General features: G+C 34.1%; 1 protein-coding gene across 1 annotated transcript in view; it reads left to right on the forward strand.

Annotated features, from left to right (window-relative positions):
• The window catches only part of LOC105497291 (matrix metallopeptidase 16), a 295,458-nt gene that overhangs the window by 184,377 nt on the left and 85,403 nt on the right, over window positions 1-25,678 (forward strand). The window contains exons 5-6 of the mRNA XM_011768303.3: window positions 18,050-18,211; window positions 20,499-20,710. Of these exons, the coding sequence (XP_011766605.1) occupies window positions 18,050-18,211; window positions 20,499-20,710 (374 nt within the window). The remainder of the gene's footprint in view (window positions 1-18,049; window positions 18,212-20,498; window positions 20,711-25,678) is intronic.

Raw genomic sequence — 25,678 nt, forward strand, 5'->3', positions numbered from 1 at the left:
TATTTTAGTGTGGGGTGGGGAATGAATATAATGGTATAATGTGGTGTGGTATATGAAAACATATGTAGTGGAATATTCATAACATTGCTGTTTTTAATAGTGCCAAACTAGAACAACTCCAATATTTATCAACACCAAAAATATAAACTATTTATTTATTCAGTGGAATGAATTAAATGAATTTAATTCATATTAAATATAAATTCATTTGATTAATTTATTTAATATGAATTTAATCCATTTAATATTTGATATTTTGTTTAATATGAATTTATTTAATATGAAGTTCAAAAATGAGCAGTCTAATCTGTGGTTATCAGGATCTGATAACCATTCCTTTAGGAATGTAGCAACCAAGAAGGAGACTCAAGCAGATGGATTACCAGTAACATTCGATTTCCTGATCTGGGAATTGATTGCATAGGGTTTTCAATTTATGATGATCAACTAACCTGTACACTTAGGATTTGTGCAATTTTATAGTATGTACTTTTTACATCAATAAAAATTACTTAAAGTTTTTAATTTGATTAAATTAAGGAAGACTTGGGAACCCACACAATATGGCAGGCCTCTGCAGTTTGTAGTTAAGCTCTTAGAGTGCTTAGTGTCTATTTCACTCCTCCTACACTCTCAACTAGAGTTTTCCAGGCTCCTGTCAGAAGTCATTATTTTATCTTAGTTGTCAAATCCATGAACCTTTTTTAGTCATCTCTTTCTTGACATCTCATTTTATTTATCCTCTGCTTTATTAAAACATTTAGCTCTTTTTAACTTCCCAGTAGGCTACTCACTCTATCTTCTACTGTTTGAACTATTCCAAGTTACTCTTCTTCAAGATTTCCTTCTTCCATGTACCTCTACATTTTGACCCATGGATTTTATTATCCTTTCTTTTGTAATCTTTCTGTATGTTTTTTCTGCCTGTTTATTTATTACTATGGCTTAACCTACTTATTTAATAAAAACCTGTAAGAACATTAATACTGAGTCAGTTTTTCTTTGAGAGTTCCAAACCCAAATTTCACTGTTCCATAGGAATCTCATCTCAATAAATTCAAAAGTTAACTTTTCATGTCCCCAGACCTGCTGTAGTTTTTTGTATTCTCTGCCTTTGTTAATATATCATCATGTAATTGTCTGAACCAGAAACCTGGTGTTACTCTGGATTTTTTTGTTTGTGTTTGATTTGTTAATTTGCCCTTTATCTCATTTTTTCTCCACAATAACATGGTTACATCAGTTCTCCTCTTTATCTGTCTGTTATGTCATCCATGACACTTGCCACCTATAACACTCCTACCTTAGTTCATTATTTCTTACACAGGCATTTTGATTAGAACACAACTGGTCACCCTGACTCCAGTTTTAAGCCCCAAGACTCAGTCTCACAACAAAATCATAATAGAATTGTTCATTTCATCTGAGTCTTTACTAGCCTGCACATACTTCTGTCTTAGAACCAGCAAACTTGTAAAATATCCTTGAGTTTGCTTACATATCTATCTTATTCTTATAGACTTAAACTGGGACCTTATTTTATTGACCTCAGAAGCCACTGTGCTTACAGCATTTTAGATGCTAAGGATATGGCTATTGAGGGGATATCTCTGTGATTTTTAGGTATTTGTATTTTTGTGTTTATTTATCAGTCTCCCTTATCAGACTAAACTCATTGAGAGTCAGGTCAATGTACTTAATCTAATACTCAATAAATGTTTGCTTAATGAATAAATGCATGTAGTGGAATTAAGTTTGGCTGAAATAAACTTTGATTAGGAACTTGTAAAGGACTAAAAGATTAATAAAAAGGGCTTTAAAGTAGCTCAAAGGAAGAGAATCATATAAAAATTCAATTGAATAGTTGTGAGATAGTGAATTCATTATAGGAAAAGGAAAGATTTATTTCTTATCCTTTTTTCAATGATGAAAAGCTTATTTGGGAAAATTCTATTAAAATTCTTTTCTAGACATGAACAGACTGAAGAATTACCAATCAAATAGCTATCAATCTTATATTTTAGAACAATACATAAAAATAAAGCTACATATATCAGTGACATCAGATCTAGGTGTTTCATAAGGTGGAGAAGAAAAATAAAGATTAGTGGATCACATGTCTAGCCAAGCAAGGTAGTAGAAAAAAAAATAAGGAATGGATACAAAGAACATTTGTATTAAATAAGCTGCTAGGGGAAACAGCAACATTGTCCCTAGAAAGGATAATACCTGATGAATAAATTGGAATGTGTTGAGAGGAAAATTAGAAAAATATATAGAGGAGAGATGGATACATGGTTTAAAATTATTTAGACATTCATAAATCTTTGACAATGTATAATACCAAAGACCCCAAAACCTAATCACTTTTTTATGAAAAAAAAAATAGGCTTACAAAATAGAAAATAAAGTATGTAGAAAATACAGGTACTTCTCTGAGTAAAAATAGTTTCTTGAGAATATCTGTTCCAGGTACACAATTTATAAAAATTTGAATATCTTTAAGTTTTAAGTTGAGTTATACCTTACTGGTTTTGAATAAAACCAGTAATTGAATATATAAAGAAATTGAATATATAAGGATATTAAATATATAAGGAAAGAGGAATAAAAACAAAATTTCTTTATGTAAGTGTGAAGAAAGATGCTTTTAATAATCTAAGAGCTATGTGTCTTTAATATTTTAGTGGACCAAGGGAGACTCTGGGATTTTGAAAGCAATTGCTTATGGTTATTATTTTTGTTAGAATTGGTGACATATTGCTGGAGTTAGAATTTCTCATTAACTGCTAAGAAGCATATGTTATAAAATAATTTAAAATTACATATTCATATGCACATTTTTCCACAAGCATTTCTGTAGAGGGGTGTCTTCTTTTTTTAATAGTTTTCTGCTTTTGGAGGATCTAATATGTTATCTTTTCTTTGTTTTTACGTTCCGTTTTATTTACAACAGAAAACTGTGCTTAATGCTGTGTATGCTGATACTGAATTGCAGTCTACCTTCTTTCTTTTCATTCTTTATATGGTTCTACTTGAAGATTATATTGCAAGATAAAGGTCAGCAGGATACAAAATGACTAAAAAGTCATTATAATATGTTAGATGATGATATGATAGTTATAATGGGAACTATGATAATTAGAGAAAAACTGAATTTTTATATGAAAATTTTAATAATATCTGTCACATTGTTAATTCAGGTTCTAAGTGTTATATTTAATTCTACATCGTTATTTTAAGCTCTAATTTTGTTTGTCAAAAAAATGGGTACTAAGACTGAAGAGTCATTAATGTGAAAATATGTCTGCATATTCTCTTTGTCAAAGGTAGAGGATGACTCTGAATTACTCATTATAACATGCAAAGAATGTGACTACTTTAGCAAAATGAATAGAGAACATATTCTTCAGATATAAACAAATACTATAACTCCATCATTAGAAGTTCAGTTTACCCATCACTAGCTCCTGATTCTCCAGCCTATATAGAACAGTAACTGAGGAGGATTATTGAAAACTCCTAGTGGACAAGACAATGATAAAGAGGCCCCTGTATTTGTGCCTGATTATTGGGAGAACATTTCTGAGCACAAACACTTCATTTCAAAATTTAGCAAGTCAGAGCTGTATAATTTTTATTTATCTAAGTGTCATATTGAAAAGTAGCAGATTTTAAAGCTTGCAATTTTTTTCTTAAGAATCAAATTTAATAAAGGTAATGGCAAGGTAATTCAATATGATTCTTTTTTCCTCTCTGCTTAAGTAACATGAATTCCCAAAACAGTATGTGGAATAAAAATCATTACAGTTTAGATCATTTTCTATTATCATAGAAGAAAAAAAGGTACAGTGTTAAAGGGGAGAAAAATTGCTGACTTTGACTACAGTAGACCTAGGTTTGAATCCTGGCTTTACCAATGATTAGCAGTACTCCTTGTTATTTGTTTAACATTCCTGAGTATCAGTTTTCTTCATAGGAAAAACTTATATGGAACACTGTCCCTTGCATACTTATTACAATGAGTGCAAACACTTAGTACGGTATCTAAAACCTAGAAATTGCTTCAAGCGGTAGCCTTCACTGTTGTTACTGATGCTAGAGTAACCAGCCCCCAAATGGCCGCCAATGAGCCACCTCTGGGTAATTACTCCTTGGTATAATCCTCTCTTCTTGAGCGTAAGCTAGACAAAGTGGCTTCAATCTAATAAATAGACCAGAGAAGAAGTAATGGTGAATCACTTCCAAGATTAGGTTATAAATGACTGCGGCTTCCAGCGCAGGCAGTATTTCTGTCTGTCTCATCAGTCACTGTGGAAGAAGCCAGATGACATGTCATGAGGACATCTAGCCAGCATATGAAAGGAGCCCACGTGGTGAGGACCACATCTCTGTCCAACAGATAGCAGGATCCAAAGCTTGCCAACACGTCCTAATTGGGCTTTGAAGCAGAGCGTCCCCTAGTCAAACGTTTTGACAGCTCCAGCTAACAGTTTGAAACCTCACAAAAATCTGATCTTGAACAACGCAGTTAAGCTTCTCTCATATTTCTAGCCATAGAAATTGTGAGAGTATCAGCGACTTTTGTTTTAAGCTGTGGATTTGTTACGTAGCAATGGCTAACTTAAACAATATTATCATTCTTGAAGTTGTTTACAAAGTACAATTGAAAAATCGTGTTTTAAAGAGTCTTTCTAAGGCTTTTTAAGTATTGAAACTTATGTATATACAAAATCTTTATTTTTTTTACTTTTCACAAAGGGATGTATGAGTAATTTGATGGCGTATTTTTAAAAAATCTGTATTTCTCCACAGCTAAAATAGATTTTGGTAAAAATCACTTCACTGTAAGGATGACTAACAAAATAGAGCAGGACAAGGCCAGAAGGAGTATGTGAAAATAGTCAAAGTAGTTTCAGAGGGAAATTCTACCTCTGCAAAAGACATATCCCTTGCGGCAATAAATGACATGATGTAGTGAATGGAATCATTCATAAACAGTTCAATTCTCATTTCTTAACATTGACCATCCAAGGTTGTTTGATCAAAATAAAACATACTAAAACTTTGAACAATGAGAGGAAAGGGGCAAATGGTTTATCACTTTTATATATGTTGTGATATTTGCATGAAGAAAGTGAGAGAGGTAAAAATTTTTATGGTTTTTTAGGGGAGCTATTAAGGATTAAGTTACATGTGGGTGAATAGTGACAGATGGGTTGGATAGGAAAGTCTAAACCAGATTATGAAAGGTAGTTTTTAATGGATAGTTTGAACTGTAATAAGAAACGATTTTAGGATTTCGACCAATAAAGTACTGTGATAATAATGATGTTTTGTTAACACTCAACTAATATGATATAGGATGGTAGATGTTCTCTAGCAGAGCACAGTCAATTCCTTGGAGACTATTGTATCTCCTATGAATAGTCTGTGTTTCTCGTTGGACATAGAGTGGACAATATATTCTTGCTGTATGTTATTAAAATTCATGGAATCTAGCAGTCCATGAGCAAACATCAAAGGAAATGATAGTTCTTTTTGGTATCAACATTGATTCTTTTTTTGTTCATTTGTGTCATAAGATTACATTTATATCTTTTACCTTAGTTTAGGTGATGAAAGTTATGGAAGATTGTGTGTGTGTGTGTGTGTGTGTGTGTGTGTGTGTATAATACTACAAGATAGTCATATTCAGCATAGGGAAGAAATACTTTGTATTCAAAGAGACCTGGATACAAACTTTCCTGTACCACTTACCAGCTTTTAAGTTATTTACTCCAAGCCTTTATTTCTTCAGGCTCTGTCCGGGGTGATTACATCTACCTTAAAAGATTTTCGTGAGAAGAATCTGGGCCATAATGGGTACCCCACGAATGTTACCATTATCCTTTAGTAAATGAAGCAACTGCTTCCCATTAATTAGGTTATTTGCAATCAAGACATAATAAAAAGGAAAAGAAAGCTCACAATCAGGGATTTACATCCCTTGCCTTTTTTTGAGTCAGAATTTCTAATACATTTTTAAGTGTTCCTGTTTGCTGGAAGAAATTTCCAAGACTACAGTGAAGTTATTATACAAATTTATTTCCTTAGAATCTGTAAAAATTATGAAACATAAGTGGTTTATTCATTGCTCTACTTACAAACCACACACACACACACATATTTCACAAGACATTTAGGTTATGGTTCCCATCCAAGTCATGTATCCTAGAAAGAAAACATTCCTCAGAACATTTGAAATTCTTAACCACATTGCCAACAGAATAGTCTGCCAACTCCTAAGCAAAAACCCAGGCCTTTCAAATATTTGTTTACTAAATAAAAATAAGACAAGATATTTTGCTGCACCTACACTGAAATAATTTAAATATGAATTTTAGTTACAGAATATGTGGAGTAAATCACAGACAAATGTAAAGCATATCTATCATTAAAAAAAGAAATGTCCTTTAATTTTCATTTCCATTTTTATCTTGCTATTTCAGTTCTGCCACTCTAAATGCAAACTAAAGAAAGCAGATAAGGAAGACACTTAGGTTACATCATATCCTTTTGCAAGATCCTGAAATATGTTTTAAAATTTGCTGTGTGAACACTAGGCCATGCATGAATCTTCTGATTTTATTGGTGTGTGCCATGTACATGTCTATTTTAAAGTCCACTACTTTACTAAAATATTTTGATAAACTGGCTCAGCTAATCCTCGCTAATTTTGACTGCACAAATAATTACCGAATTTATGATTTTGCATATTATTTTTTAAATTCATACATTAAGGTAATTTATCAAGCCAAACTTTACATGTATTACATTGCTTCTTAGAAAACAAATATGAGCTCAAGTTACTGTTCTGAAATGAGAATTACAGAAAGGCAAACACATTTGTCTTTTCTTATTAGCATCAATAGCTTTAGTCGAGTTGGAAAATCTTATTTAAAATAAATAACTCCTTGTCAGAAATTCCAGAGTTGTTGATTTCAAACTCTGGGTAATCACTCGATAAGCCAACACAGTAAATTAATGCCAACTGTTCCACTGTCAAGTGTAAGGTTCACAATATTCTAAAAAAGAAATATATATCTATCATTTTTAATTGTCTATGAATTTTTATATGTCTATGAAATTTTATACATATATGTGAAGCCTACTCTAAAAAATACATGATTATATTAAGGTACTAAGGTTATAATTTTTTTATATTTTTATACTCATTTTGGTGTAGTTTTACTATTGTATACCTTCATGAAAATATGCATGCTTGGGAGAGTATGGAAAGAGGGTTGCTTTAGAGAAAACTAAAATTAAAAAACTAAAACATTAATAGAAAAAAGCCTTTTCTTTTCTTTTGTTAAATATTTTTTGGCAAAACAGGCTCTTTCAGAGAAGAACTTCACTTAGAGAAGAAAGGGAAATCATCAGGAAATCTGAATGTGCCATGATAAAGTTATCAAACTTCTTTACTATACTTGCTGTTGTTTATGTATTAACGTTTTATAAAAACAAATTTGTTTACAAGTTTTTAATCTCTGTACAAACACTCGAGTATAGAGGGTTATTTTTATGAGCTTTTGCTTTGTTTTCTAAAAACAGGAAATTGTTTATACCTAGGCCATCAGGTCTGTAATATAAAAAAATGAATTAGGTGGCAATGAACTGAAAATAGCAAAATTTGGAAAGCAACTAAAATTCTATCTTCCCTCAACTTTTAAATTCTATAACTAATTTAATCTCCTACTTGCAGAAAACAAGCAGTTTACTTGAATATAGGGTAGTTGCTTCTAAGTATGTAAATATATCCAGGAGCAGAGAAACATGTTGCATGGGTTTACTCTGAGGGCCCTACACACGTACTCTAGTAACTTGATACACAACTATAACATCTGTAACATCTTTTCACTTGATTTCTGGTTAATTCTCTCTTGCTACTTCCTTCATATTGTAATTTGTGCATCCCTTCTGTGAGGGTCTCTATTCTAGTCCTCAAGAGCTGGGAATTTAAACTCAACCATTCTCCAACTTTTATTCTCCTTTAGGAGGTGGAAATGAACCAGAAAACCCATCTAATTCTGTTCATGTTTCCAGATGAGCCTGACCACCATCCAGATCTTTAGGATCCCTCCTTCCACAGCCTATAAATACTTTCCCAATATTTTCCTGGGGATCCCATAGTCATGATTGGTTTTACTAAGTATAGAGAGGATGTCCACCAATGTGATTAGAAGATCTTTTTTTGCTAATTGTTGCTAATCAAAATAAGACTCTTCCCTTCCCATAGAGACAAGAAGATAAGGACTCTATCTTGCTTGATGATTACATTTCAAAGAATGGCTCCCAAGTCCCAGAGAAAGACATTCCTAGGTTGTAAAACTGGCAAGAATCTGGGATAATATTTACATCTGAAAGTAACAAAGAAAGGATTTATATTTGAAAGTTTCCTATAGTAAATACTTTAAGAAAAGTGCAGTCTGGAACTTATGGTCAGGAAAAAACCTGTCTAAAATTTAGTCAAGCTGTAGGGAAAATTAAGGCCAAGATATAAGCCACAAAATACATCTTAAATTCAATTGCTGTATAAGTTACCCTTTATTTATGCTTTAATCAGAGTTGTTTCTTTAGTGTAGGATCAGAAGTTTTTTCATTGTAAAATAAAAAAAGTTTCTGGTGTCCAAATATGTATACTGAAAAAGCAGGAATTTTGTGAACAAAATACACTAATCGTTTTGCTAATTATTCTTCTCATATGCAATTTTGCAAGCATGTACTGGTTTCCAATTTTATGAAGGCTTCAAAAGTCTGTCTTTGCATGACAGTAAGCTGAATGCCCTTCCTCAAAAAGAGCCAACCCATCTCCTTGTTATGAGCCAGCCATTATGTATAGCAGCTTTGTATCAGTGGTGTTACAGTATGTCTTCAAGCAGTTTTCTTATAGGATAAGCTCACATCAGCAAAGTGCTTGAAAGATACAGCAGAATGCATATGGGAACTACAATCTAGGTGTGTTGGTCCAAGCAAATGTATGAAACATTTTATAAACTTTTGTACAATTTCTTGCTAACTATTCATTATTCATTTAAGCACAAGATTTGCAGAGAAAAGCCGGTATAAGGTACTATGTGAAAATAATGTGAAATATTTCTATATGACATTTATATGGACAGCCTTTAAAAATTATAACCTTGAAAGTTCTAATCAAAATCCAAATTAAGTTTTTCTGCTTTTGGAAATAATGAGAGTAAAATATGAGATGATCTTGACATGGAATTTGGTGGTTTAGGGGTTATGACCAACAGTAATGTAATAATGTCATACTTGTTGTTGGTCTTAACCCCTAAGTTCAAAAAAGGATTTCAAATCATTATATCACTCACATACTTCCTTTGCTCATTTCAACTCCTGTGTTCTGTTCCCTTCAGCACTACCTTAGCCCTCATCACCTAATAGCTTTGTCTACTGAAGCAGTCTTCTAACTGCTTTCTTTGCCATCAATCATTTCACTCCAATCATATTTGCATACTGAGGCCAAATTACTCTACAGCAATATCATTTCAATGTCAAACTTTCGTAGTACTCTGTTATCTCCTACATGATAATAACACTCAAACCTAGCATTCAAAACTCTCCAAAACTTGAGCCTGGTATATTTCTCAACTCTGTCACTCACATATGTTTGCATAGTAACCATATTTAACCAGTTGGTGCACTAGTTTTGGTAAAGTCAGAACTGGTGTTTAGATTCCTGTTCGGGCACATAACAGCCTTTTTACTTTCTGTGATCTAGTGTACTGGAGTTTCAATTTCTTTTCATGTCATTTAGTATCTACCTCAAAAGTTTGTTGTAAGGTTTGTTGATTATAGGAATATTTGCAGTGGTAGAAGTAGTTATTGTTATTGTTACTGAAATTACCACTCTTTGTAGTAAACTATATTCTAGAAACTATTCAAAGTATTTTATATACTTGATGGTGTTTAACCTACTAACAACCCTATAATAGGTGATGTCACACCCACTTTACAAATGAAGAAATTGAATTGCAGAGAGGTTAGTAGTTTACTAAATTGTATACAGTCAATAGTTGAGTCAGGATTTAAAATACAGTTTATCTTTTATTTTTGATATATATGTAAGGTATGCAAAGTAATGATTACATATATACACACCCACATAAACACACTGGGAAGTGATTACCACAGTCATGTTAGTTACCACATTGTTCACCTCACGTAGTCACCATTTTTCTTTTTTTGGTGACAAGAACACTTAAGATCTACTCTGTTAGAAAATTTCAAGTATTGGCCGGGCGCGGTGGCTCACGCCTGTAATCCCAGCACTTTGGGAGGCCGAGACGGGCGGATCACGAGGTCAGGAGATCGAGACCATCCTGGCTAACACGGTGAAACCCCGTCTCTACTAAAAAATACAAAAAACTAGCTGGGCGAGGTGGCGGCGCCCGTAGTCCCAGCTACTCGGGAGGCTGAGGCAGGAGAATGGCGTGAACCTGGGGGGCGGAGCTTGCAGTGAGCTGAGATCCGGCCACTGCACTCCAACCTGGGCAACAGAGCGAGACTCCGTCTCAAAAAAAAAAAAGAAAAAAAAAGAAAATTTCAAGTATAAAATGCAGTATTGTTAGCTATAGCCATCATGTTATACGCTAGACCCCCATAACTTATTCATCTTATAACTAAGAGTTTGTACCCCAGTATGTCTTAAAGGACTTAAGTAGTGCAAAAGTAATTCCATAATAACTTTCAGTACTTTGCTAATGCATTCATGTTTTGGGAAAGAAGTTCTGTAGTTTCTCAGATAATTTTGAGAGGATTATGAGCTCAAAAGAGCTCAGAGTTACTGAACTACTCTCAGTTCCTAAATGAAGAACAAAGGCCTTGGGTGATTTATCTTTAGAGCTCCAGGCACTCATATTTTCTGGCCCAAGTAGAAAAATCAATTATATGCTATGATAAATTGTTTATCAATAGTTCAGTAATTCTGCATATATTTCCTTGCACATAGTAGATAATTGAAAATTTTTAAAAGAGTAATTCATATAGTTGTTGCTGATCTGGAAATTGTAGCACATATTACCAGGATTGCCATACAAATAATAATTTATATTTTTCAAATAGTAATCAAAATAATATGGCAATTCATATCAGTTCCTAAAAACTGGCTTTGCAATTTATTATGTGATTACTTTTATTTTAAAGCAGTCAGTAAAGTTGATCTCTTTTGCACTAGCTGTAGAGAGAGGCAAGTAGGCCTCCAGAATCATCCTGACCAATCAAAATGAGCTACCCATGGAAAAAGTGTTGCACAGATAAATCACAGAAAAATAAATAACATGAAACATAACTGAGAATGTTCTTAGAATCTTAACTGAGCTCAATTGGAAACAAAAAGGGCTTTGTTTTTAGCATGGTGCAATTAACTATATCCAGTCTTGCTTTTCTTCAGCAAGACTTTTATGAATTAGGTAAAGACATGTCTAATTCATTAAATACAGACATCATCTTCAAACTCTAGCCCAAAGGAATAAAAAGTATAGTTTGGCCTTGATTATTCAAATATTTTCCTAAGTTTTCTACTTTACCTGACTAACATATACATATAGGTTGTTTTAATTATATTGATTTAATATAAAGTATTTGTTTTATTAAATACTATAAATGTTTGGCACATATATTCCTGAAAATACTTTTTCTGATTTTGGAAGACCTGTTAAATGGCAATTTGTTTTCTTCATATTTTAAGTGCACAGTGTTTAACTGTGCCTTATTAGACATACTTCACACCACATCCAAATAGACAATTCTAACATTCCCGGCAATCTTCTTTAATTGCTGAATACATATTTTGAAATATAATTTAAAAAATGAAATTCTGTGTACTATACCTATGTCTTCTAATTGTAGCAATAATGTTTTTTTTTTAATTTTGTAAAAAAAAAAAAAAAAACTCCAGGACTTTCAGACTTAATTAAAAGTAAGAAGCAATGAAAATGATAAAAAGCTCTTTGAGTGGCCAAATTGGACTGAGGATTTTTATGGACTGAAGTGTGTCCATAAAAATTTTGTAGTTAAAGCCACAAAATTCATAGGTTGAAGCTTTAACCCTCTAATCCGATAGTATTTGGAGATCAGGCCTTTGAGAGATAATTTGGGGTGGATGAGGTCATGAGAATAAGGTCTAGTTAATGAGATTAGTTTACTTATAAGAAGAAACACCAGCAAGCTTCCTTTTTCTCTGTTTACCTTTTTCTCTCTGAGTACGTACAGAGAAGCTGGGCATTGAAGAAGTCAGGAAGAGAGCCCTCACCAGAATCTGACCATGCTAGTGCCCTGAGCTCAGATTTCTAGCCTCCAGAACTATGAGAAAGTATATTTCTGTTGCTTAAGCCACGCGGTATGTGGTATTTTGTTATGGCAGCCAGGACAGACTAAAATGCTTACCAAGTTTTAAAATAGTAAGTTTATTATTAGCTCAGTGGAAAAAAGAAATGCTATTATTACAGATACCTACAAAAACCTCCTATGCAGCAGCTGTGTTCTTTGAAGGTGGCTTGACAGGGTGGCCATCACCTCCTGGGATGCTCAGTAGAGCCTTGAAAAGATGTTGAGGGCTAAGGAAAAAGTGGATAAGTGCATTTTCTTAGCACACTAAGTTTTTGGTTGTGGACCTGGACTGTATGGGAGCTTACATAAGTTTCTACCACTTACTGTGTAACTTTGGTCAAGTCCCATTGCCAATGAAAGTCATAGTTTCTCAGTCTGTAGAATGGTAATAATAATAAAACCTAATTAGTATGGAGGGGAGTACATAAACTAACACATTAAGCACCTAGTACTCTACTGGGCACATATGACTATTAACTGATACTTCATTCTGTCACTTGCGTATTATAAAAACTATTTTTTTTAATTCCACAAGCGTTGGGGCATAATAATAGTCCTGTGTACATCAAAAGACTTCAAAGGTCCGAGTGTATATAAAAATAAGTTAGGTTTGCCCTCAAATAAATCTCAATAAAATTTATCTGACACACATGTAAATGCTACTCGTAAGTGCATTGCAAGAAATTTACTCATCAATGGTAAGTAACTAATAAATGATTGCAATAATAAACATTTTTTCATACTCAAACTATGTCTGACTCAATTGGGGGAAAGCATTTAGAGAAAGGACTGAGGGATGGTTCTAGAGTTTTGAGGCACTAGGGGAGCAGCCCAGTCTAGGTGGAATGCTGAAGGCAGGGATGGTGGGCAGGGAAAAGGAAAGAGAGAACACTCTGAGAGACTGCAGGCTCCATGGAAGAGTAGTAGTGTCAGAAAGAGATGCGTGAAAATCCACCTAAGATCGGCTTCTCTCAGCTTCTGTATTGCAAAGCTGTGACATAAGTCTTTTTAGTAGCCCTCTTTTCAGTGAAATGCAAAGAGAGTCATAGCATAGGTACAACAAATAATAAAACCTAATTATCAAGTTTTCCAGACTTGAAAAAACACAGGAGACAAGGAAATAGATGATACTTCTACCTCTGGAAATTTTCAATCACAGACGTTCCTTCAGACCAAGAGTTATGCCAAGCCTTTTGGGTTTTGTAGAGGGGGTTAAAATGGACAATATTTTAATCCCTTGTTTATTTCAGAAGTGCTATACAAACACTCACATGCTTCAAAGCAGCTTCCTTTCTACTGTATTTTTCAGTTTTTTCTTAGAATCACCTTTTAATCCTAACCAAATGGAGAGAAGATAGAGTGCTAAAATACCCCATAGCATTTATCTATTGCTACACAAAAAATTACCCCAAAATCCAGCAACTTAAAACAACAATTCATTATCTCACATGGTTCTGAAGGTTAGAAATCCGGGAGCAGCTTAGCCAGGTGGTTCTGGCTAGGGTTATTTCATGGATACCCATGTTGGCTGGGGCCGCACTCATATGAAGGGGTTGGAAAATTCACTTCCAAGCTAACTCACATGGTTGTAGAGGAGGCAGGGGTGAGGGGAGGAGGGGAGAGAGAGAGAGAGATAAGATGGAAGTCATGGATGTATTGTATGACCTCACCTTGGAAGTCAAATACCATCACTTCTGCCTTATTTTGCTGTGGCAAACTGATAAAATGCTGATGGACAATGTGAGTGTGAGATCAGGAGGTGAGGATCACTGTTGTCATCTCAGAGGCTGGCTCCCAAATATTTCTTTAGCTTCTCAACTAGGGAAACCAACTGTACGCATATTCTGATAGGACTGCAGGTTAAGAAGACCCATTCCATCCTATCCATCCACTAAGCACTGGAGAAATTTCTACTAATCACAGGTTTGGTGATGATTTCTGATTTTTATTTCTAGATATGGACTGTAACATTTTAAGTATTTATATATATTTAAAATTAGAAATATGTTCAAATTTATTCCGTCAGTCTTTTAACCTACAGGTGAATATTAAGAGCATCAGAATTTTTCAGGGCAATTATGGTATGTGCTACAATCAAGTTATATATGAAAGACTAGGTATACACAGATGTAGAGGGACTGAATTGACCTGGGAATTTGGAGAAGGCTTCACAGAGGAGATGACTTTGATTTTTGTTTTAAAATATTAACAAGATCTTGCACAATTGACAGAGTCAAGCTAGAAGATATATATTAGGGGAAAAAATGCTGAGTTTCAACAAGTTTTAGAAGACAGAATGCAAAGATAAACTTTGCAAAGCTCCAACACTAGGGGAAACTGTAATTCATTGAAACACATATTTGATAAAAGTGTAAGCAAGGCAAAATATACCAAAATACATTTAACAAAAATGTAAGCAGTGCAATGACAAATTCAGAACTCGGGGTAGTGATATGACCTCTGGAAGGAATGGAGGAGCCAAAGTTTTGGGATCACAAAATCATCAGAGAGAGAGATTAAGTGATGCTGGTGATATCCAAATATTTTAGTAGGATTATAAATGTTCCATAACAATTTGTATGTATAAAATATTACATGATCTTTTTTTTAACATTCAGGATATGTCAGCAGGGAAGACAGTATCTGAAAATGCATGGAAGGGTAAAGGACCTTGGAATAATATATAGACATAATTATGACAAAGAAATGACAAATAATTAATTATCCTTCATAATATACAGTTTAGTATTCTAACATTGTATTGGAGTATACAAAGGAAAGGAGATTTTAGATACAATTGAAAGCAACAAACTCAAAACTCAAAATCTTGCAAAAGAAGCAAGTACTATTTCTGTATTAAGAACCAAGAGACTGATTTCTCCTTTGTTGCCTGCTTGGTGATAAAATCAAGGCATATTACAATTAAGGATTTCAAATAATGTGAATTAATGATAAGTTACAGCAGCAGTTATTATTTTCATCATTTGGAAAGAGGTCCGGTGCATTTTAATTGTCTGAAGCTCATCATGTGCCAACAACTTTTGTTCCTAGTGGAATTCAAATTACAGGGCAGTACTTTATTGAACAACTTACCCTTTTAAACTATTGTGAAGCTGCAAGCAAGGTTTAATTACATTATTGCCAATCATCTGAAGAATGGTAATTACTTGGAGCCCTTGGCCAATGTTTCTGATTAAAAGTAGTGTAGAGTACTCCACAGGTCATAAGTTCATATCCTGGTTCTATTAATTTTCTTCTAAACCTTACTTTATTCCTGAGACAAGGAATGACTCCACCCTTGGAAATGATGTTAAGGAAAAATATGAATGATCTGAAGAGAACAGATACATGAAACAGAATGACTTTGGCTGTTATGACCTGTTTGCTATTATGTCTGTGTTGTTTTTGTCTTTTTGTATTCCTCTTTCTAGCCAAAAAAGGAAAAAAAAAAAAATCTGAGACCAAGAGACTCTTTTCTTGTGAGAGGTTTGAAGTACCTTTAATAATCAACTGGGTTCCTAGCCAAAATTTTAGTTTTGACTGAAAGCAATATTTATCTTCTTAAGAGTAAGACTGACTTCCTATGTGTTTAGGAACAGAGCAGGGTCTGTTTTTTCTAGTGAAGGGGACCTGATATGCAAGGAGGAGAGGATGGAGGTTGGATTTTTTTTTTTCCCCTGTGAAGATTAAAGCAAGATATAATCCCTGTAAGTCCACGTCGGGACTTTCTTACCAAGAAGTTGCATCAGTTTTGCTAAAAGAAGGTCAAGAGTATCTGAAGCTATTTTCTGAGTCAGCACTGTCTTCTGACTGAGTTCAGGTGTGACTAGCTGTTCATGGTGAACTTGAATGCCAGTTCGTGAGTTTTCTGCTGTTCGTTCGACTGCCTGGGCTTCTTTTGTTCCTTTGTCTGCTTGATAGATCTTTGTTTTGCCATTCAGTCTGCTGTTGGTGAAAATATCCTTTCACTTAGCCCATTGATAGCATGCTCCAGCCAAAATTGACTCATGTTTTCTGGGTGTGGCCATGCTCCGAAGCTATCCTTCTTCCCCTTAACATGTTATTTAGGGTAGCAATAGGCCACGTGGTTATCAGATTCATATTTTAACTAAGGTGTCTCTGATTCGAAATTACAAAGGTGTTCATTGTAGCATTGGGGTTAGATGTTCCATATCTAAAAATGAGTATAACTTCTTTTCTTTCCAATCATCCTCTCACCTGTGAGTGCCCCCAAGACACAATCCTTAGTAGTCTTCTCCCTAAATTACATACTTCCAAACACCGTCATAGTTATGCAACTCTTCATGAATAACTTCCTCCTTCCTTCTGTTTTCCTTTTTTTCTTCCTCCTGTGACTACGATGTTCCCTAGACAACCCCCAATAACCATGCTCTATTAGTATTTTTACTCAGGTAGACCACAGGAAGTACTGTCAATGGCTCATTTTTGGTATGCTAATGTCATATGAAGAGTCAATCTTATGATCTCTGTGACAGACTACTCCAGAGTGGAAAAAATGTTCGTTATTCGCCTGGCTTTTGGGTTCAAAAAATAGTCTTCTGAAGGCAATTATCATAGTACATTATAAAAATGGTTGGAAAGAAGTTTTCATGGAAATAATGCTGGTTGAAATTATTAAATATTTGCATTCATGGCAAGTATTCATGTGAAATATTAGCCTTCATGTTCAATCACATTAAACTTTTCACTTAGAAGCATAACCCTTAGAAATGTAACAGCACCAACTATTTGATACATCATGTTGCCCAACTAAATGTTTAGCATTAAATATATAGATGTAGGACCACCTTTTTCTCCCGTAATGCGTATGGTTATGATGATCCAGAGTGAGCAAAATGTAGAAGTCATCAACAGGGGGTTGAATGCGTAAAATCACACCAAATATCTCTGCAGAGTTTTTACTCCATAGACTTTACTGTACAAGTTTACCACAGGTGGAAATTTTCAGTGATGAACAGCAGCTCTTAAGATAAATGTATTTGGTTCAGATTATGTATGAAAAGATTAGAATTGGTATTTATAGAGCTAGGACTAGCATTCTAGTTAGTATGACTAATAGCCTATAGATTTTATTTTACATTATTATGTTTCTATATTCTATGCTAGCAAAAAATTTAAGCTTTAGTCTAGGAGTCAGAATATCTTAAGTCCCAATCTTAGCTCTTTGCTGTTCCTGACAAGACTTGTCACCTTCATGCCTTAATTTACTCATTGGTGTAAAAGTAAGGAAGGTATCTGCCCTATATTTTTTACTAAGTTGTTAGAATTATATTATATGTGAGGCATATTAAAGTAAGATGTTTCACATTATGTGTTTCATAATTAGAAGAGTATTTTGACAGCAGTAGTATCAGTTTCCAATGCTTCTGTTCTTCAACTTTTATTCTTTTTTCTTCCCTTTTGGATTCTAAATATCTGTGACTTTATCACGACCACCTCCTCCCTTGACCCTTTTTTGAACGAAGGATATTGGATTTTTGCCAGTAGGAAAACCAATGATGAAACCATACTAATAGTTGAAGGAAAGAGTTCCTCCTATTTTTCTTGGGTAAAATGTTGATAATACCAAATTGTCCTTTTCAATTCTGTATTTGGATATTAGTTACAATAACTTATTTTCTTCTTGTTCACACAGGAAATGACTTATTTCTTGTGGCAGTTCATGAACTGGGACATGCTCTGGGATTGGAGCATTCCAATGACCCCACTGCCATCATGGCTCCATTTTACCAGTACATGGAAACAGACAACTTCAAACTACCTAATGATGATTTGCAGGGCATCCAGAAGATATATGGTAGGTTACTACTTTTTCCATTTGCTTAATCCTGTAGTGAAGTCCAGAAATTCTGCTGTGTTTTCTTCTTTGAGATAGATGCTCTAAGAATAAACAGATAACTACAGAAAAAGTATGTAGCTGGCCTACTGGCAAAACTATTCTATCAATTGAATTCTGTTGGCAAAGGTCCCAGATATCTTAATGTATAGATTATGGGAACATGTTAAGCACTGATGAAATTTTCTTACTGAGTTTGGTTGGAAAACCTGCAGTTACAGCAAAGTTCTGATAAACTTTAATTTTTAAAATTCAGGAAAAAATATGTAATAAGTGAATGTAACAAAAAAAAAACGGAAAAATATAAGACTTTCGTATATAAAATGCTGAGACTTTTCTACAAACTGATAGATTGACTCACAGTTTGTGAGAGTTGATGTTAGATATTTCCTCGACAAAACACTTTTGAAGGTCCACAAAATACCCTTATATGATAGATACAAGAAATTGACCCCAAAGTCACGTAATGATTTATTGACCTAGAGTAAGAGTTAACAAACAAAGGAGTGAAATTAACAAGTGGTGAAGTTTATCAATACAGAATACAAAACAAATTTTTAGTATAGTAGTGTCATTTTTATTCATTCAATGAATGCAAATTAAGAGAAAAGAGAAAAGACTATTATGCATATTTACTATAATCCTAACTTCCTCATACAACCATTGACCTTTATAACGACATTTATTTCACACATAGTAGCAAAGAACTTAACATTTATAATTAACATATAGCAAATATGCTTTACTAAATGAAGTGAAGCTTTTGTTTTTACAATACAAAGACAAACATGTGCTATCTGTATGTTAATATCCAGTATCCAAAAGATGTCTTTTGCATTTTTTTTTTTTTTTTTTTTTTTTTGAGACGGAGTCTCACGCTGTTGCCCAGGCTGCAGTGCAGTGGCGCGATCTCGGCTCACTGCAAGCTCCGCCTCCTGGGTTCACGCCATTCTCCTGCCTCAGCCTCCTGAGTAGCTAGGACTACAGGCGCCCGCCACCGCGCCCGGCTAATTTTTTGTATTTTTAGTAGAGACGGGATTTCACTGTGGTCTCAATCTCCTGACCTTGTGATCCGCCCGCCTCGGCCTCCCAAAGTGCTGGGATTACAGGCTTGAGCCACTGCGCCCGGCCTGTCTTTTGCATTTTTAAGCAGCATAGTTTAAGTTCACTAATTCGTTTTGCATTCATTTATTTTCTTTTAATTTTAATAACTCAGTGGTAAGTATTCTCTCAGGGTTAAAATAGATTTGTAAAAAAAAAAGGTCAATTTTTGTGCTGCTCTTTAGTTTTCTGGGATACCAAGAAGAGAGAAATGTCTGACTCAGTGCTAAATATCTCTTTTGTTGAATTGAGCTATCCTATGTCTAAGTGTGTGTCATCAGAAATTCTTCTTAAGTGGTTCACTGAAAGAAGTCTCTTTCTCATGACCTCATGAATTAGTAGTCTAGACTGAAGGTCTGCAAAAGAATATTCTTCCCATACCTAAATATTAAGTGCAAACAGCTTTACATCTTTTTTAAAAAACATGAATCTCTTGAGAATGATGCTTAACATCTGTACCAAATTACATGTGTAAACTTTGTCTTGATTTAGAAGCCCTTTTGAGAAATACTTCTTCACATTAATATTTTACTGGTGGTGTTTTAATCAATCGGTATTTTAGATTCACTACTTAAAGGAAACACTCTTCCAGCAATTTGTCAAAATATTTCATTAGAAGAAAACAGTGAAAATCAATGAAAGAGTATAAAATAGTTTTGACACATTGGATAGAATAAACTTTGCTTAGTTAATGTTTATCTTTTGGAAATATTTTCATAGAATCATTATCTATTGAAATCTAGGATTAACTTTGTTGGAGCTTACTTACATGGCTCCAGTATTCCTTTTCATTTATTTATTATTTATATACCACCTGCTTCCAAAAAAGTTCTGAAGGCAGCTTTCCCAAAAATAACTGTGGTGAAGCTATGAAAAATATTATTAAAAATTAACAAAGTAAACCTAGCTACCTGGATCCAGAATCTAGCATGATAAGGATAGTTTCAGATAGACTTGGCAATGCTTTTTGGGGGTAAGATATTTTGTCTTTTGTTTTTTTTTTTTTTTCAGAAAATATACGATCTTAAAGACCTCTTAGTTCACTTAGTCTGTGCCCTCTGCTGATAAGTGATTGTTCTCTATAGCATATTTTCCAGCTCTATTCCAGTTTTAAGTGAGCCAAGCACTGTCCTCATATTTTCAAAAGGTCCACCTGACAAGATTCCTCCACCTACAAGACCTCTACCGACAGTGCCCCCTCACCGCTCTATTCCTCCGGCTGACCCAAGGAAGAATGACAGGCCAAAACCTCCTAGGCCTCCCACCGGCAGACCCTCCTATCCTGGAGCCAAACCCAACATCTGTGATGGGAACTTTAACACTCTAGCTATTCTTCGCCGTGAGATGTTTGTTTTCAAGGTAGGAGACCGTGATTTTTTTTTTTTTTTTTTTTTAACAGTAGATCAAGTGTCTAGTGTTGCTTTAGAAAACAAGTTCTCATTCATTCTAACACTACCTTCCCAGCACTCTCACAGTTAGAAAGTTCAAAAAAAAATTTTAAAAAATAAATGCACAAATGGGCTTAAATGTCTAGCAGAAGATTGCTGTAACATTCTATTTTGGGAATGCATTTATGTCAGCAGAAGCTAAAATGCCTAAAATGTGAGGGTAAAAAAAATGCTGCATGTTATGAAGAGATAAAATAGCATAATTTGAATCATGAATAGGAACTAATAGGGATGATTTGCTTGGGAGCTTAGCCACTTCCAGGCATACTGCAGCTATTATATCTTTGGTTTACATATCTTTATGAGATCCCTGTAATTTCATTTGACCATTACAGCATTGTTTTTCAGGAAGAGCATTGATCATTTTGTTTGGGGTCCACGGGTAGCCATTTGAGTTAAATCTCCTCTATGAGGCTATCATTTTGACTTTACATATATATGTTATTGTTTTGATATTGTTAGGCAATTGTATGTAACTAATTTATATGATTTTTTTTAAAGGCTACAAGCTGAAACTAATTTTACATTTGCAAAAATACTTTTAATGTTGGGGTCTCAGAAAACAACACTAATAAACAGTATATCAAAAGTAAATTATATAATATTGGAAGGTGAATATAATACTGAAAAATACTTTCCCCCCCCGGTATTTGTAAGACACTCTTAAAGACTAACAAAGTAAGTTTGGATGTTGGTAGTAGAGTATTAAAAGAATCACGTTTTGCCAATATTATTTATTTTAAAATAAAACAATGTGCTCTCAGTTTTGGTGGACATAAATCAATAAATAATCATATGCTCTTCTACTTATATGCTGCCTATGTAATTTTCTGTCTACCAGAAGCTATCATTTAAAAATACAGATTTCATATAATTTTAACTTGATAAAATGCTCTATTTTCTTTGTTGAAAAATAATATCTGGATTTGATATAATATGCATAAAAGCATCATGCTTTCCAGGAAAAAATCAATGTGTTTCTTCAAGCACATGAATAGATTTTTGAACTCTATAAATGCCCTGTAATACTTTATTTGATATCGCCATTCTATTTCAAGTAGTTTAATAAATTTAGATTCAAAGAGTAAAGAAAATCTTACTTTTGTTGCTCATTGTGTTACTCTGTGTTACTCATATTGTTAGTCATTGTGGCTAAGCCCACAGCAACTAGTTGAAATGAACACAAAGTGCAATCTTGTTTATTCCACAAGACACCTGATGAAAACTGAAGGGTTGGCAGAATTTCAACATTGCAGGCTTTATACCTTGATATCATAATAATAACACTAATGCATCAACCTTATCTGAGAATATGATGTGAAATTGACTCTGGGTACATTATTTTTTCATTATTCCTGTCTATCTTAAGTAGGTTGCTGATGTCAGAGGAGACTGGTGTCTTCATATCTAGTGATCGCTTTCAACAGCCTCTTTGCTCTGCACATTGTAAAAGTTTAGTAAGTGCGGTTGACTAACAAAATAAAGTCCTGTGATCACTGGTTCCTGAAATCAGGAACTGATAAAAAATGCATGGATCAGACTCTCAAGTAGAAATGCAATAGCTGCTACTTTCAATATCAAAACAGGTATATAAAAAATGTAAGTAAGGCATGCTTCCCTAAACTCTGAGGTTATATTGGATTCCTTTATCAAAATCCCTGACAGGACAGAGTTTCTAAAATCTTCCCTATTTTCATTTTCTCACTAATTCCAAGAATTATTGCTTTCTTTCTAAGAATAATTTCTCTGGAAGATAACATCTTCTAATAGGCATTTTTTTCTTTGTAATATCCATTTGCTTAGTGAATGTTTTGTCACATAATTTCATACTTTTTGTTTTTATCTCATCTTTGATAGAATGTGTCTGTGTGCCCAGTATACTTTCCTAGGCATCAAGAATGTGTGAATAGAAACTAGCATCCCTGTCTTTGCAGAGCTCATTTTTCAGGAATGAAGACAAACTTGAACATTAATACTTTTAATACATAAGAGTAAAAGTAATGACACTGAAACAAAGAGAAAGTACTGAAGTCTAATCAAACAAGAAATTTTACTGAGATTGGAGTTGTAATGAATTTTGAGACAAATTTTCTAGGCACCTTAAAGAAGTGGGTGGTGCAGCAATAGGTTTGTGTATGGAGGGAGAAAAAAACAGACATGTTACTATCTAGTATAAAGTGATAATCTTTTAATTCAGACATATGCAACATTGGATAGATGTAAAGAAAGCATGATTGCATGATATCTGACTCTTAGTTAATAGTTGTCATAGATTCGGTAACCATTATGTGTCTCTGACCTCATAAAAACACTGCAAGATAGATAACATTCTGTTTTACAAATTTAAAAAACTGAAAATCAGAAAAGTGTTGTTCAAACACTTCTAAGAGGTAGTCAATAGCTGAACACAGGTCTACGTGATTCTAAAATCTATGTTTGCCCCACTAAACTTTTTGCTTTGTTACCTGAAATAATTGAGAAAAGTTTCAAAAGAAAAGTAGACTTTCAACTATATTTTGAAATCGTAAGTATTCAAGAAATCTTTATTGCCTTCATACTGTACGGTAGATGTTATTTTAGGCACTGGCTATGTAGCAGTGAACAAAATAGGCTACACTTGGGTTTCTTGCAAATTGCATTCTAGTCTTCAAGGTGGACACGTGGGTGAGAGGCTTCACACAGATGTTCCACTTGTGAATGTCACAGAAGGATGTGAGAATGCTTACATGTGACAGAGCCTGGAATTCTGTTTTTCAATGCCAATGACAGCTGATTGGTCTCCTAATTTCTCCTCTATACTTACTTAGTCTAGACTGCCTTTACTTCTAAATTAATGTCATTACCCCATATCTGATCTTTCTCCCATTTCAACATTTCTTCAATGTATACATCATTATTTTTCATATTTTGCTTCTTATTGACTGTCTCTTCAAGTATTTTGAGTATTGCTCATTGTTTGATCTCACTCTTATTAATATGTTGATTTTCTACTTTTGTTTATTACAGACTCTACACAATTTAGAAGTGTCTTCATCTCCTCAACCCTTACCCATCAACACTTACTTTCTCCTAAATTTTAATGTCTGGGGATAGCTTCTTGAGTCTCTGCCTATCCAAATGTTCCATCCTCAGCATCTTCTGTTGTCCCATCTTCTCTGATTGATTCTCTCTAGTGATTTTTATATTCTCTATATTCATTCAATTAGCATGTTATTTATTTCTGTCTTCTCTAATTATTTCTTACTGAAATGTGTTCCTCAACAAGATTTTTACTTCTCCAGAGCGGAGATCGGTTCACGTGACCTTCATAGTGCTCAGTGCTAATGAATAGGGATGTCATTGTAAGAATTGCATAATCAAACCGTGGCAAATATTATTTTTATACTATGATAGTCAGGCTAATGAAATCCTTGAAGCATTTTATTTTGGTAAGTTGTTATTCCTTGCCCAAAGATTTCAATGAGTATTATTTATATAAATTCTATATGTGTGATTTTTCAGCCAAAAATAAGAAAATCTAGATATAAGCAAAAGGTAATATCATCAGATAATTTTGTTTTCTTGTAAGAAAGAAGCCTTTCTTTATAGTAGAACTTTCAGCATAATGCTTTTTGGTTGTGAGCTTCTTCTCAGAGAATCTGATTGACATTGCACTTTCCAGGCATCCATTTATTTAAAGTGAGTTCACCTAGACATGTGTTTCTGTAGGAGGTGGGATATGTATATACATACATACACACAGACACACAGAAACACACACACACATGCACACACACATACCCTTCTGTCCTTATGCATGAAAAAATTAAGCCATGCAGCTTTATAATCTTTAGAGAATGTAAACCACCTAATCTAAGAAAATGAGAATCAAAACAAAATGCCAAAGGAGAGAGAAAAAAATAACAATAACAAAAAAGCTTTGTCCTTACCCTAGAAAAGGTGATTTTAATACAACTCCTTGAAGAGTGTAAGCTGTTATAAGTAAACTGACAACAGCAAGATCTGATTGTTCAAATGAATACTCTCAAAGCACCTTTGGACTACAAGATAAGAACACTGAATATTTTAGTTTTTAGTTGTGTAAAAAAAGCAGAAGGCAAGAATTAGCCAAAGTTGTACAGAACATATTTCAGTACACAATATTTCACTATGTATGCATGAATGCATATAGTGGTAACTATATTCTTTTGAAGCTGGAAATAGAAAAAATTGTATACAGCACTAGGAACTCCTTTAGTGTCCAAAAAGAAAGGATAGTTGCCTTTGATTACTGACCAGTTCTTTTTTTTTTTTTAATTTATTATTATTATTATACTTTAAGTTCTAGGGTACATGTGCATAACGTCCAGGTTTGTTACATATGTATACTTCTGCCATGTTGGTGTGCTGCACCCATCAACTCGTCAGCACCCATCAACTCATCATTTACATCAGGTATAACTCCCAATGCAATCCCTCCCTCCTCCCGCCTCCCCATGATAGGCCTCGGTGTGTTATGTTCCCCTTCCTGAGTCCAAGTGATCTCATTGTTCAGTTCCCACCTATGAGTGAGAACATGCGGTGTTTGGTTTTCTTTTCTTGTGATAGTTTGCTAAGAATGATGGTTTCCAGCTGCATCCATGTCCCTACAAAGGACACAAACTCATCCTTTTTGATGGCTGCATAGTATTCCATGGTGTATATGTGCCACATTTTCTTAATCCAGTCTGTCACTGATGGACATTTGGGTTGATTACAAGTCTTTGCTATTGTGAATAGTGCCACAATAAACATACATGTGCATGTGTCTTTATAGCAGCATGATTTATAATCCTTTGGGTATATACCCAGTAATGGGATGGCTGGGTCATATGGTACGTGTAGTTCTAGATCTTTGAGG

This window comes from Macaca nemestrina, chromosome 8 (genome assembly GCF_043159975.1).
Source record: "Macaca nemestrina isolate mMacNem1 chromosome 8, mMacNem.hap1, whole genome shotgun sequence".
NCBI lineage: Eukaryota > Metazoa > Chordata > Mammalia > Primates > Cercopithecidae > Macaca > Macaca nemestrina.